This window comes from Nipponia nippon, unplaced genomic scaffold, assembly GCF_047370975.1.
Source record: "Nipponia nippon isolate SJK-2023a ecotype South Korea unplaced genomic scaffold, ASM4737097v1 scaffold_7, whole genome shotgun sequence".
Lineage (NCBI taxonomy): Eukaryota > Metazoa > Chordata > Aves > Pelecaniformes > Threskiornithidae > Nipponia > Nipponia nippon.
Window position 1 is genome coordinate 23,944,306 of NW_028262391.1, and position 13,858 is coordinate 23,958,163.

Consider the following 13,858-nt stretch of genomic DNA (forward strand, 5'->3'; position numbering starts at 1 on the left):
AAAGGTTTTGAAATTACTTGAGTCTCGTTACTCAGTGTATTTACACGACAGTTAGAGGTGAGACCTAAGTGTCTTGTCTTGTATCTAAGGCAGCTTTGCACTGGCAAGCTGCTAGTAGCACAGCTGCAGTACCAAAGAGCTGCTTTGAGTATTTAGCTGGGCTCCATGTGGGTTTTGGACTTGCCATTCCACTGGTGACTGGTAAGCTTTAGGAGATTTCAGTTCTTCCTAGCCAACCCCCTTTTTCTGCTGGAGATTCTCATCTCCTGAATTTTTCCAAATGTTAGATGAGCCATTTTCTATATTTATGGTAGCTGGAGGGATAGAAACCAATACTAAGGAATGAGGCAGAGATGGGCTGTGAATATTTTAGCGATAATTCAAATGATACTGTCTGTTTAACAGTGATGATCAGTAAAAGTTAGCACTGAACAGCCCTTCGTAATATGTACAAAATATTAATAGCTTGTTTATCAATAAAAAGTTAAGCTTCTGTAGTAGTTGATTTTTGTGCTGCTGACATATTCTATATCCATTGTAGGCACGTTCAGCTTTCCCTTACGCTTGCTTGCTTATTTATTTATTTTATTGCAAGCTGTCTGTATAAAGCAAGGGATTACAAAGAGACTTTCTGAAGTACCACTTTAGTATTTCTGTTGTCAGTTAAGGCCGATGATGCTTGTGACAATGAATTGTTTGGTTTAAAAGCCTACCAGTGTTAGAGCTGAATTTCTGAAACAGGAGTATCAAACAAATTTAACTCACTATAAATGAAGCGTTAACTCCTGTGTATCATAAAGTTTGGATTTAGTAGCTGGTGGTGTGACTTTTCCCAAACTAAGCTGTTTTTTAAAGAAAAAAGATAAGCTGGAGAGGGAGGCCAACGAAATCACCTTTGTTATGATGTATTTGGTCTCCTGGAGTTTTGTGGCGGGTTCAATTATAGTGAGTTTATAAAAAGATTTCCTGGTTGCTTGTTTTGGGGGAAAAATAGTAATAAAGTGCTTTGGGATTGAAAAGCTGTATTCATAAATGCATATACATTTGTAAAGTTTGCACAGCATGATAATTATCTGCAATTCTACGGTATGACCAGTTTAAGCAATCTTGTACTGTATCTAGGTATACCTTTGTAGGTTTAGCACCTGTAGAAAGCTTACCTTTTGATGGATTTTGCCTGGTGTCTTATCAAAGGGGAAAATATTGTGTGTCAAACAGACTTTTTAACAATGTAGTCAGCAGTGGTGACTGGATTTCAGAAGCCTGTTGTGCTAATTTTTTTTTCATTTGCCGTTGAGCTTGTTTGAACCTGCTCTGTGATGTATAAAGATCAGCAGCCCAGCATTGGTTACAACCTGCTTTTTCTGCTGGTGCTGTAGTAGGGGAAATACCTTCAGTTAAGCAGAACAGGCCTGATTTCAGAGCAGGAAAGGGATCTAGAAGAGAAGGGAAGGAGTGATAAAAGTAATGGAAAGCTGTAGTAGTAGTGGAGTTGTACATTCTGGCTTATTTCTTACAAATGGTGATTTCCCACACCTCTTGATGTCCAAAAAGAATTAGAAAGGTGTAGGGGTAACTTGTTTTTATTGGAGAAGTGCTTTACAGTAGTGTTTCACAACACTTCCCATCCCTTTGTCAGCTCAAGAGCATTGTCTGGATGAAGGGGAAGGTAAATACTTCAGTGAATAGTGATTGAAGGGAAGACATCTTCAGAGAATAGTAATCAAAAGATAAGACTTGGAAGGTCAGAAAAACTAGTGGTAGCATTAAGAGTAAATAAAAACGTCTGGAAATGCGAAGGACAAGTGATCAGGAAGCCAGTGTAGTGAGTTGAAGTAGATCACACAAAGGGTTTCCCCCTACCATGCAGTGGATGTAGTTTACACAGTGGGTTGAATTCATAGGAGATGATCTTTCTTTAAGGGTGACAATAAATTGAGATAAATGTCTTTAGAGGAAAATGTCACTTTCTAGTAGTGTTGAAGATTATTTTACTGCTATTAATACAGACTTTCAAGTTGAATATGTTACTCGGGCCACATTTGTGGACAACTAACAGGAAATTTGCAAAAACAAAATTATGAAATTGATCATCTGTTTTCATATTAAATATTGCCATGCTTTGTCTAAGAAGTTTACTTTGATTGTATTTTATGCTGGTAAATAGTTCTAGAGAAAATCTAAAATTATTTTCTAACTTTGTTTTAGCTAACCTCCAATCAGTTAGTTTTTTCTCTTATTACTTTGTCTTAATGATATAAGCATCTCAACAATAGTGCTTTACCAGGCAAGTGCTTTTATTATAGTAAATGGAATTAATGAGTAAAACTATCCTTATCTGTTTGCAATACTGGCATTTGAGACCTCAGATTTGCAAGCTGAGCTGTACAAGCAGGCTTATGTAAACTTTCCAAAGGTTTTAAAATGTGTGTCTAATTATAGAAGGTTACGTATATGGAATTTTTTTTTTTTTTTCCCCCCTAAGGCCATGTGGTTATGATATTATTGAGATTCCATAATGCCTCCTGCCGTGACCGACAGCCTTGACATCTGGGCAGTGGATTCACAGATTGGTGCTGATGGCTCAATATCTGTGGACTTCCTGTTGCCCACTGGAATCTACATCAACCTGGATGTCCCTCGAGATGCCACCATATCTCATATTAAACAGGTAATACCAAATGGTCAATTAACTGAAAAGTTAACTTACATTTGGAATGAGTGCTGTTTCTGATTTTTATGTGCCTTTTGGCAATTCAAGTAATGAATTTGAATAGGCATAAAAAATAATGTATTGAAGGTGTGTGCGTAGCAGATTGATTAATAAAGATGTATATGTGGGGGGGTTGCAATGTTTTTGGGCAGATGGCAAGGTTGGGAGAAATTCTTGTTGATGGTTACGCTTCAGTGGAGATTATTCTAATAGCTCTATATTAATACTGTGTTGCTACATCTAAACCTTTTTAACACATTGGTAATACATTGTACGTTTATTTAACATTTCTGTGATTAGTGTGGAAACAGGAGACGCTGTGTCTAATTTGATTTTTAATATAGAAGTCGCAGATTGTGCTCCTGCTTCTTTTGATTGACACTGAAGATGGATGCTTTAAAAACTATGTATGTCACTCCTTAAAGGTTGTATACAAGTGCCTTGTTAGGGCATCACGTAAAGTGAGGGAATACTCAAATCAAAGGAAGGGGAGCATGTAAGGAAATTAAACACAGATATTAAAGAATAATTATAGACCTTTCATCAGATAATGGCCATGTGAGGGCATTTAGACAAGTTACTTTGGAATTAGGTAGTGGGTGAATTACAACACCAAGTAATCTGCTCCTTAAGCACAATGAACTTCTAAATGAAAACAAAGAAGTGTGATTTCTCATTCTGTTGCATTGCCTGGTAAATAAATATATTGTTTTTCAATCCTATTCAGTCTGACAGTATTCACTTGTTTATAGAAATTATTTTCTTCATATCAGTAGTAGCTTCATATAATTTATTGTACTTCTAATTTGAAACTTTCTAGACACTGAAGTATTTTTTTATGCAGTGGACCACTTAATATTTTAGAACAAATGAGAGTGCCACTAGAAATCGAAGTGATCCAAGAAATAAGCTTTGTACTATAGTCAAATACCTGAAATAATTCAGACTGAAAAAATGTCATTGTTGTTTTAGTAAAAGGGTAACATGGGCAACTTCAGGTTAGTTGGTGGGTAAGATAATGGAATAGCTGATAGTGGTTTCAACAGATAAAGAATTTAAAAAACAAGTGTGTAAGTGACAACAATAAGGGACTTGAACTAAGCTGTCTCATTTTCTTGATGGTTGTGACACATTGAAACTTAACATGCGATAAACAGTTTCTGTTGATACTTTGCTGTTTTTCAAAGAAAAGGAATGTTGATCATACTTATATTGCGGAGGTTTTTAATGGAAATCACTGTATTTGAAAACAAAACAAAAATGAAGACTTTGGCATACTGGATTAGTAGCTTTGCTCCCACCATGGTGCTGTCATAAGCCCTAATTCGTCGACCCTTGGATGTAGAAATAGAGGCCTTGAGAGCAAATATAAGCAGTTTATCTTGTATGTGAAACTGTTGAGATTAAAATAAGAGAATAGATGAAAAATAACCAATTACTTCAGGGCTGAAGAATTTTTCATTTCTGTAGACTTTATAATTCTGCTAGGCCAGTACTCTGGGTGATGACGAATGGCTGCTTTCAGTGGAAGTCAGTTTCAGGGACTTCATGGCTTTTTAAATTTTACAATCGTTAAGGGATATAATAAGTGCCAGTAGCTGGAAATCGAAGTCAGACAACTCGGGGGCAGGGGGGGGAAGGTACAGATTTTTTTATCAATATAATTAGCTATCGGATAAGAACACAGAAGCAATAATAGATTTAGTCTTTTGATACCTTTGAAGTTGTAATTTTTGCGCTATACCAAAGGTAGTTGCTGGATTCAGCTCTCGCTCAGCCAGGCAGAATACGCTGGAATACATTTTTGGAAGGCAGAATTCGTTGTACAAATCTATGAAATATAAGCAGGTATGTTCAGTTTGGCAAAAGGAGTTCAGTTCAGCTTCAATTGTTTGAGAAGACATTTTTTCCATTGCAGTATTGATTGTGTAGTTCCTGTTTCAAAATAAGTTTCAGAAACAAATTCATAAAATGTAAACTTTCAAAATTAGGACAAAAATGTTCTCACAGATAAAGATTTGAATAGTATTTAGGTTGGGAGAGCTCTTTTGAGTTCCAGTTTTGATTTCTGCTAAGGATTTGATATATTTTAGGTACGTTGGTGTTACTTAAGGTGTAATTTACTACTAAAGTATTCAGTTCAGTAAAGCATTGTTTAATGTTCTGTGGGCGACTTGCACGTCTTAGTGGCCTGCCAGTATTTTACAGATAAATTTACTTTAAGCTTCTCCAGACAACAGGGAATTTTTTGTTCAGTAATTAGTTCCATAGTGGGAACTTGTTGTCTATATATTAGAATTATTACTGGAAAAGGAAGGTATAGATGTGTCTTTTGAGAGAAGGATTTCAATAAGAAGCTATAGGAATCGATGGAGGAGAGTGACAGTTTGCTGGTCAGGGTCAAGAACATCTGCCTCCAAAATCAGTAAGTGCTTTGTTACTGTAGTGACAGCCGCGGTCCTGCAACTTCACTGCAGAGAGGACTATATTGAGTCAATCCCAGGATAAGCATCAGGATGAGGGTTAGTGCTTCCCTTCTCTCATCACCTCATAGTACTTGTCTCTGTGGTTTTTACCCCTGGGATATTTATGCATGCAAGTTGCTGCTTAAAAATAACCTCAAGAGACTACAAAAAAGACAAAGTAAATATATAATGATATATAGGGATAAAAACGAACCAAGTTAGCAAACATGTTACTCTTATGCTCTTTTGGGAACATAAATGGAAATCGGTGTTACCTTCAGTGCTGTGAGATATGTCCATGCTTTCTTGTTTTGTTTTATTTGTTTATTTATTTATTTTCTTTGCAGCTGTTATGGAAGCAGGCACATGCCTATCCACTCTTTCATCTCCTCATGGAGATTGACTCTTACATGTTCTCATGTGTGAATCAGACTGCTGTACATGAAGAATTAGAGGATGAAACACGGAGACTTTGTGATGTTAGACCCTTTCTTCCTGTCCTTAAACTAGTGACAAGGAATTGTGATCCAGGAGAAAAGTTGGATTCCAAAATAGGTGTCCTTATAGGCAAAGGTAATTACATATAATTTTTTAGAAAAATGGGGGTAAACTTTGTTTTGTATGACGGTCTTAATTGGGCAGGTAACAGTGGAAAATTTAAAAAAAAAAAAAAACAAAACACAACAAACGAAAAACAACAAAAAACAACAAACAAACAAAACCAAACCACTAAAATTTAAGTATTTCCTTGACAGAATTTCCCTTTCTCTAACTAATACTGATGTAACTTAAAAGAATTTAAATACTCAAGATGAAACATTTGAAATTTGTTGAAAGCTACTTTCTGTATTGTATTTCAGCACTGTATTGTATTATTACATCAATCGAGCAAATTTTATCTTACTAGATGAGGGAAAAATCTGTAATAATATTACTAAGTGAAGGAAAGCATAGTCCCAGAAAAGCGTTATCATAAATAGCCTAACAGCAAACTGGATACGCAAAAGAAATTAGAAATTATTATGGTTTTGTTATGCACGGTTTCTGAGTTGGTTAACAATATGATTCTTGTGTTTGCTCTGAATTGTGGCACTGATTTTCAGCAAACAATGAAAAGCTATTTTTAAAGGTTTCACAGTTACTTGTTCTTGATGTTATTTCAGAATTTTCAGCTTTTACATCTACTCTGCTTGGTTATACAATCAAGATTGACAGGGTCGTGTGAGGTCATACCTCTTGTTTTAAAACAATAAGCCATTGTTAGCTCTTTTATAAAGACTGCAGGTTTTGTTTAGATTTCAGCAGTACACTGTCTGCCTATTTGTTAAAACTGACAATGGAAACAGTTAGCCAGTTTAACCATTCAGACATATTCTGACAGATTCTGAGAGATTCACATTCTTTGATTGAATATTTTGCTTATTATAGCTGTGCAAGATCCTTCCTTATGCAGCTCCTATTCTGTACCTTAGCAGTGGAAAAAATGTGTTCCTGTCTCAGCTTCTAAACTTAGTGTTTTGTCCTCAGAAGATGTTCAGTGCTTTGTGTAATTTGGACAATGTCCTTCAAAGTTCAGGAGAAAAAGAAAGAAAGAAAGAAACACTTGCAGGCCCTATACTTCCTGAAGTACCAAAGAATCACAGCTGTGTGGACTCTCCACTGTGTATTCTCTCTTCACATATTTTAGAAAAGGAACTTTACTGGTCTTGGATTGGTTGAAATTTCAGTCCTATCGTTTTGACTTGGATAGAAAGTTTTAATCGCAAGGAAAGTTCAAGCATTAATATATCTCTTTACGGCCTCGCTATCCTCCTTTTTTGACTTTTAAACAAAATAAAAAAGATTATGTCATCTTTCTGTGGGATTAAAAAAAAAATAGTTTGCAAACGCTTCTTCCTCTTTATGGTCTTTATGATGCATTTGCTGTGCGCTCTTTGCATTTGCTCATGTGAGGAGAGACTTCAAACTTTCCAAACTATCTTGAACTGAGGATGAGGTTGGCTTTTCCATTTAATAGTACCTAAGAGAGGCATTGGTTCTTGCTGTTTAAACTAAACTCTCATGCCGGGTTGCATGGGAATTGTACAAGTAACTTTGGAAGTCTACTGATGTACAGGAATGTAGAACCCAGCTCACTTTTGAGCACCCATTTCGGATGGGATGTCTGAAGAAAACCACTTATGTAACCTTAACTTAGAGATAATAAAGGTTTGAGTGGGCTAGTAAATAGATAGGCAGTATTAGTACAGGTATGTATCCTTTTGCTTGCTTGAATTCTTTCAGGTCTCCATGAGTTCGATGCCTTACAAGATCCTGAAGTGAATGATTTCCGAGCTAAGATGCGGAGAATCAGTGAGGAAAAGATTCAGTCGCTTGTGGGTCTCTCCTGGATGGACTGGTTAAAGCACACTTACCCACCAGAACAGGAACCTGTTATCCCAGAGAGCTTCCAAGATAAGCTCTATAGTGGAAATCTTGTAGTGGCTGTTCATTTTGATAACTGCCAGGTAGGAACAGTTGTTCATCACATTTCACGTACTGTTCTTGATCCTGATCTGAACTAGCGTGTGATTGATCAAGGATGTAAATGAAATAGAATACTAACATTATACTGTTTGCTTTAACATGCAAATTCTTTCACCAGAATCCTTGACTCTTGAAAGAAAGTGAGGACATGAACCTGTGGTTGTGAACTGAACTTCTGAAGTCAAATTGCAGTTCTGTTTCTAAAGTCAAAATGTACAACTTGTATATTCTGTATTATTTCATGTTTGTTTAAATATAAAACATAATTCAAAGTTGTCAGGACTTTTTTTGGCCAGCTGTTACTGTGTTGCTTCACTAACATTCAATTTTAGGCTCAGGAGATGCTGGTGAATTGGGAGGCATCATATTCAACACATTTGTGTTTGTGTGTGATTCATTGTTGAACAGCTTTGGGGTTGATCTGCTAATTAGGTTGAGCAATACATTTTAAAAAAAGAGAAATTAGTATTCCCTATGCTAGACATATATATAGACAAATAAAACACTAGCTGAGACTTGAGTTACCTTTTTGTTTCAGCTAACAAATCCATAGCTTATTTTTAAAATAAAAACCCCTTTAGTTTCCATCTAAAATGATTCAGCTTCATTTTTTTGATGTTGAAGTTGCTATGATTCTACTTGAGTTCAGCATTCCCATTATTCATTTTTGCACTGTATTCTTTTTGATAAGTGAGGGATCAGCATGGGAAATCTTTAAATCTCACAAGTGTGTAAATATATCAGGCTATATTTGGTGTCCATTCTGACCTAGGTGCGAGATACTGATTTTCTAATGATTTAGCTGATTTTATTTAAAGCTATATTATTTCTCGTACTATCTTTTTTAACTTAAAAAATAAAAAATCCGAAGTGGCAAAATCATATTTGGCTTTGGAAACACTAAATGCAGAGGTGAATACTAAATTTGGTCACCAGTAACGCTAGCTGATGTTGGATGCATAGGTGTTTTTATGACAAAACCTTTTTCCAGTCCTCTTTGGCTTAGTAAAAGACTTGTAGTTGTCCAGGAGTGAGAATATCTGTGTGTTTGTCAGCTTTTGATTAAGATATTGTGTATATACATGCATGTGATAATGGTACCAAGGCAGTGCAAAAGTTCATGCTGCTACAGAATGTATTTGCCTGCCACTGTAATAGCTTAGGCTGCTGACATTTCAAATGTTTTGAATGCTTCTGCTGCCAGTTCTGACCTTCAAAGCTATTAACAGTTCAAATCTGAGCTGCTTTTTAGAGCAGTAAACTCTGTTCCAGACTTTACTACTTGCACTGAGTACTAAAAATCATCTCAGGAGAATTAAATAGGAAGGTATGGGGAATGCTGTGTTCTTTCAGTAGGAGCACTGCAAGACTGAGAGGAAGCAATATTAAACTACTTTTTGTCTAGAATGCATGGGTGAGCTGTAAAAGCTTCCTGATTGTCTCTGGAGCAAGAGAAAGAGACTGATCCCCATTTCTGTGACATACGTGTAGAGACCTACAATTTGGAAGTAAGGCAGCCATCATAGAGCACCAGCTTCCTGGGAGGAAAAAGTGTCCTTTCCTGTCTACCCACTATCAGTTATGACAGGAGAAGGAAGCCTTCATGCTTTGACAGCTTTCTGAAAGGGGGAAGCTGTTATGAGCCATGCAGAAATTGAGAAAATACAGAATTAATTTTGCCTGACTTTACAGAGTTAGATTTTTCCTTTACTGCAGCTTGGCTTCTTACCAGTAAACTTCTGTATAAATAAAGAACAAGTCGAAAGAATGTAAGCCAGACAACACTTCACATTTGTAAATAACTGCTTTTAGAATGTGTACATCTTCAGGAGTGTGTGTGTGTCTATGTAAATAAAAAAATCAAAACAAAAACACGGAACTTGCTGAATCAACCTTTGCAAATCAACGTGTGCAGAGCATAATGTGGTAGATTAGGGCAGATGAAAGTTTTCACAGACAACCTTTTACATTAGGAACTGTAAATGAATTTGACCTTTTTTTTTTTTTTTTTTTTTTTAATTTAAAGAAGAAAGTAACATCTTACCTGTACCTTTTGGAATGCATAAAAATTAGAGATACTTTGGAAATATGTAGATAGCCTCTAAAGGTTTGATTAAAAATTTTCTTTGAAAATGCAGAGTCTTTCCGTGTTGTATTCAGAATGCTACAGGTATTGGCTGCTACCCCTCTTTTCTGCACTCCTCCAAATAAGATGGTGGTTTTGTACTTAAGTCACACTAACAGTTTCTTCTGCTTTATTACTTGAAGCTTTCTTTTTCTTTTGAGTACAGTGGTACCTAGGAAGAGGTTGACTTGCTGATGGCCAGAAAGAAGAAAAATTAACACATCTAGTACTGCTAAATACCTTGAGATGTATACATGATTTATTGTCTCCCTCATTCACATTCTAAACCAGAAGCTTCTAGATTGATATCCTGATCCAGAAGTCTTTAAATCACTACTGAATCAGTTAAAGTTCTGTGTTCTTAAAAGTATTTCTGATACTATAAAAGTTTGGGAATTGACGATTTTGCAGCTTTTAGGGTGACTGTTGCTCTGATTGCACTGAAGATGTAGAGATTAACTCTAAGTGTTAAAATAGACTGTTTTTTCCAACTATTTTATTGTGTATGCTATGATTTAAGCCTTGTATGTCTGACTATGACAAGTTTTACATTCGGTATTCCTGTTTGTGTTTTGTTAGGATGTATTTAGTTTTCAGGTGTCTCCTAACATGAATCCCATCAAGCTGAATGAGCTGGCAATCCGAAAACGTTTGACTATCCATGGAAAAGAAGATGAGGAAGTTGATCCTGCTGACTACGTGCTGCAAGTTAGTGGAAGGCTAGAATATGTTTTTGGTGATCACCCATTAATTCAGTTTCAGGTACATAAAGCTCTTTGGAACTTACTGTAACAGTCCTCTAGTGCCTTGGCCTAAATTTGACCTTGCTTCCTGTGTCATTGGATGGTCAGCTGTGCTGAACAGTAATACAATTCCTCCTCGTGTCTGCTGCCCTCTTCAGTTGTAAAATACATGTGCACAATTTCCATTGTATCTTTGTAATATATTATTGTTTCTTTGATTTGAAAGTTGCCGTAGAAATAGTCTGCTAGCTGGTAACAACTGTTTTCCATGGGCTTTTAGTATATACGCAACTGTGTGATGAACAGGACTCTTCCTCAGCTGACTCTAGTTGAGTGTTGCACCATAAAGAAGATGTGTGAGCAGGAGATGATTGCCATAGAAGCTGCCATAAACCGAAAATCATCCAACCTTCCTCTTCCTCTGCCACCAAAAAAAACAAGAACAACAACCGTAAGTTGATACGGGGAATATCTAATATCCAAAAGGAACAGTGAGTTGTGGAATATAAATCGCAATGCCTGGGATTTGTGCTACTACTACTGTTTTCCAGTGTAGGTCACCTGGGTTTACTCGGAGTCTCCTGTTGCTTGTGAGAAGGTTTACATCAGAAATAGCAGCCTTCAAGGCTTTTTGGAAATTTCTTACCTTCCCTTGCTTCATCCCTCCTCCTTCTTCCCCCCCGTCTCCTTTCCATTGCTATTGATTCTGTTTTTATTCACAACCTGGAAAAGCAGGTAATAATCTGTTACCAGCAACTGGATAAGTTATTGCAGAGAACCTGGATTCTTCAGCTTCAACACAATGTCTAGGCTCCACTAGCTTGGGCAGTAGGGGTCTGTGATCACTTGTATTAGCCCAGGTATCTTGCATGGTGTTGCCACTTCAATGATGGCAACTTTTGCCATAATATACAACTGACTTTTCTTTTAATATGGTGCTTCCTTTATTGCTAAGCTTCTGGCCTTATAGCACAGTTATAATTTATGTACTGTCATTCTAAGAAATGTGGACAGAGTTTGCTCTGTTATGCCCTCTGTATATATTGAGAATGAACAATAAATTTGAAGGGTTATTCTGAATTGTCAGCAAGTAGTACTCAATGTATTTTTCTCACTCCCACCCCACTTTCAGCTGAATGTTTGTTTTTTCTAACTTTTTTCCCTTTAGGGCATCTTGTATGCTCTTGTAGTTATGATAACAAATTTATTTTTTAAGATTTCAAATTTATATTTTTAAAAAAGCATCTTTTTTAGTTTCTATTTATGACTTCTGCTTAAAATGCTTAGGCTGTAAAATAGGTCTCAATGTTACATTGATTAAGAATGAATTTGTATCTTTGTTTCCCTTCTCAGAGTGTATGGGATATTTCCAACCCTTTCAAGATTATTCTGTTAAAGGGTAATAAACTAAATACAGAAGAAAATGCCAAAGTAAGTAACTATGCCTAGTATCAGAAGACATTCTGTTCATCATTTGAATGATTTTCAATGTTTAGTGAACTCAAAATCATACAGATTTCAATTCAGCAAAAGCGTAAGCATTTTTAGTTATATTGGTAGTATTGGTTAAAAATCTTGCCTTATTGCTAAAGTATTGCTGTACTGTCTGAAGTTGGATATGTGCATTAGAACATTATCAATAATCATGGAGAGTATGACGCGAGTGTTTATATGGTACTTGGTTTAAGATGGTATTGTGAAGTACTGATATTGGTGTGAAATAAGCTTATTCAAACTAAACTGTTGTAAACACCTGACAAATGGAAGCAGATTAAATATTAAACATTTTTCAGTGGAACATAAGGTATTTTTGTAGTCCAGAATATATTCTATGTGAGTCTAAGCATGGAGTGCATGCTTTTATACAATCTGTTTTTTATTTTCTAAACATGCTGAACACAAAAAAAGCTGTAGTATCACTTCCTATAAAAATGTACATGACTGAGCTACTGACTGCTTTACAGACCACTAGTTGTTAACACATGGGAATTTATTGCACAACTACTTTAAGACCTCACAAGACACTTGCCTGTGAGGTAGAACAACATGCATTTCCTTTATTTTGTTTGGCAATCAATAAATTACAGAGCCAGTCATGTAGATGAGGAAGAAATTCAATTAGCCATTGAAGTTTGCTCTTCTGATGCTTTATTCGGGATACTCTGCATTTTTTTTTCTTTCAAAAGTGTTGTTACAACCTCCTTGTATATTAGCAATACTAGATTTTACTACATAGCTAAATGCGCCATTGTTATGATTTTACTACCTGAGACACTCTGACTGTGGAAATGGATGTCTGCAAAAACAGATGTTTCCATTTTCTTTGTCTAAACCGTTATTTAGGTAGTTGTAATATCTTTTTAACTCCACATTCTGTAGCCTCTCAAAGTTTTTAAAAGAAAAGGGAAGGGAAAAGAGAAAGTGGATTTCAGAAGCAACATAACTATCAAGCTATGATAGCTATCAAGCTAGTTGGTTGTCGTGTCGTGTGTTGTGTCGTGTGTGTCGTCCCCCGTCCCCCCCGGTGAGTTTTGGTTAATTTCAGTATTCTTTTAGAGGAAAAAGAAAATAAGTTGGTTGTAAGCTTTAGGAAAAATTGACAATTCTTTGGTATTGGTGCCTGTGGATATTATCTAAGTATTATTTAGTATTTTGAATGCTTTTTAATCTTGAAAACTTTAAAGTCCTGTAGTTGCTCAAGAAGAATGCATGTAGTAACGTTGCAGGCTTGTGCGTGTTTCCCTGCATTGTCTGCCTACGCTAGTATGGAATTGCCACTATTGAGAATGTATTTGTTTCCTAGTCCTTATTCTAAGGCTGTTTAATTCACTGCCATTGTTCTTTTAGTTTCATTGTGCTTTGGATCAAGCCGATATTCATCCATTTTTGCTGAAACCACCAACAGGGTTCATAAATGCAGTGTTTGTAGTGGGAAACAAAACATTTGTCAGATGGATAGCAGTCTGCTAATGTGAGCTGGATTGAGTATTTCCACCTAGAGCACAAGTGACTTCATTCAGCTGTCTAACACCCAATTTTCCAAATACGTGACATTTGAAATTGCTTTTCTTTTTGTCTTGCTCTTTGGCTGCACCATCGGTACATACTGTTTCATTAGTAAAAGGGGAGTATCAGAATGAAAAGAATAAAATTAGGATCCAGTCGCTTACATTAACAGGATTGGAAATCATAGGATTAGAACTAGCCAAAAGGCAGGCAAAATAGCAATGTGTTCCAACAATACAGTGCTTTGTTACTATCAAATTTTACTTGATCACTTATGCTT

The 13,858-nt window shown here is 36.1% G+C and overlaps 1 protein-coding gene across 9 annotated transcripts in view; it reads left to right on the forward strand.

Annotated features, from left to right (window-relative positions):
• PIK3CB (phosphatidylinositol-4,5-bisphosphate 3-kinase catalytic subunit beta) overlaps positions 1-13,858 on the forward strand; it is a 117,844-nt gene that overhangs the window by 68,154 nt on the left and 35,832 nt on the right. For all 9 annotated transcript variants that reach the window (XM_087740127.1, XM_087740128.1, XM_087740126.1 and 6 more), the window contains 6 exons: positions 2,486-2,671; positions 5,526-5,751; positions 7,462-7,685; positions 10,409-10,591; positions 10,853-11,023; positions 11,926-12,003. In XM_087740127.1, coding sequence (XP_087596253.1) covers positions 2,519-2,671; positions 5,526-5,751; positions 7,462-7,685; positions 10,409-10,591; positions 10,853-11,023; positions 11,926-12,003 — 1,035 coding nt within the window. In that variant the 5' untranslated portion in view covers positions 2,486-2,518. The remainder of the gene's footprint in view (positions 1-2,485; positions 2,672-5,525; positions 5,752-7,461; positions 7,686-10,408; positions 10,592-10,852; positions 11,024-11,925; positions 12,004-13,858) is intronic.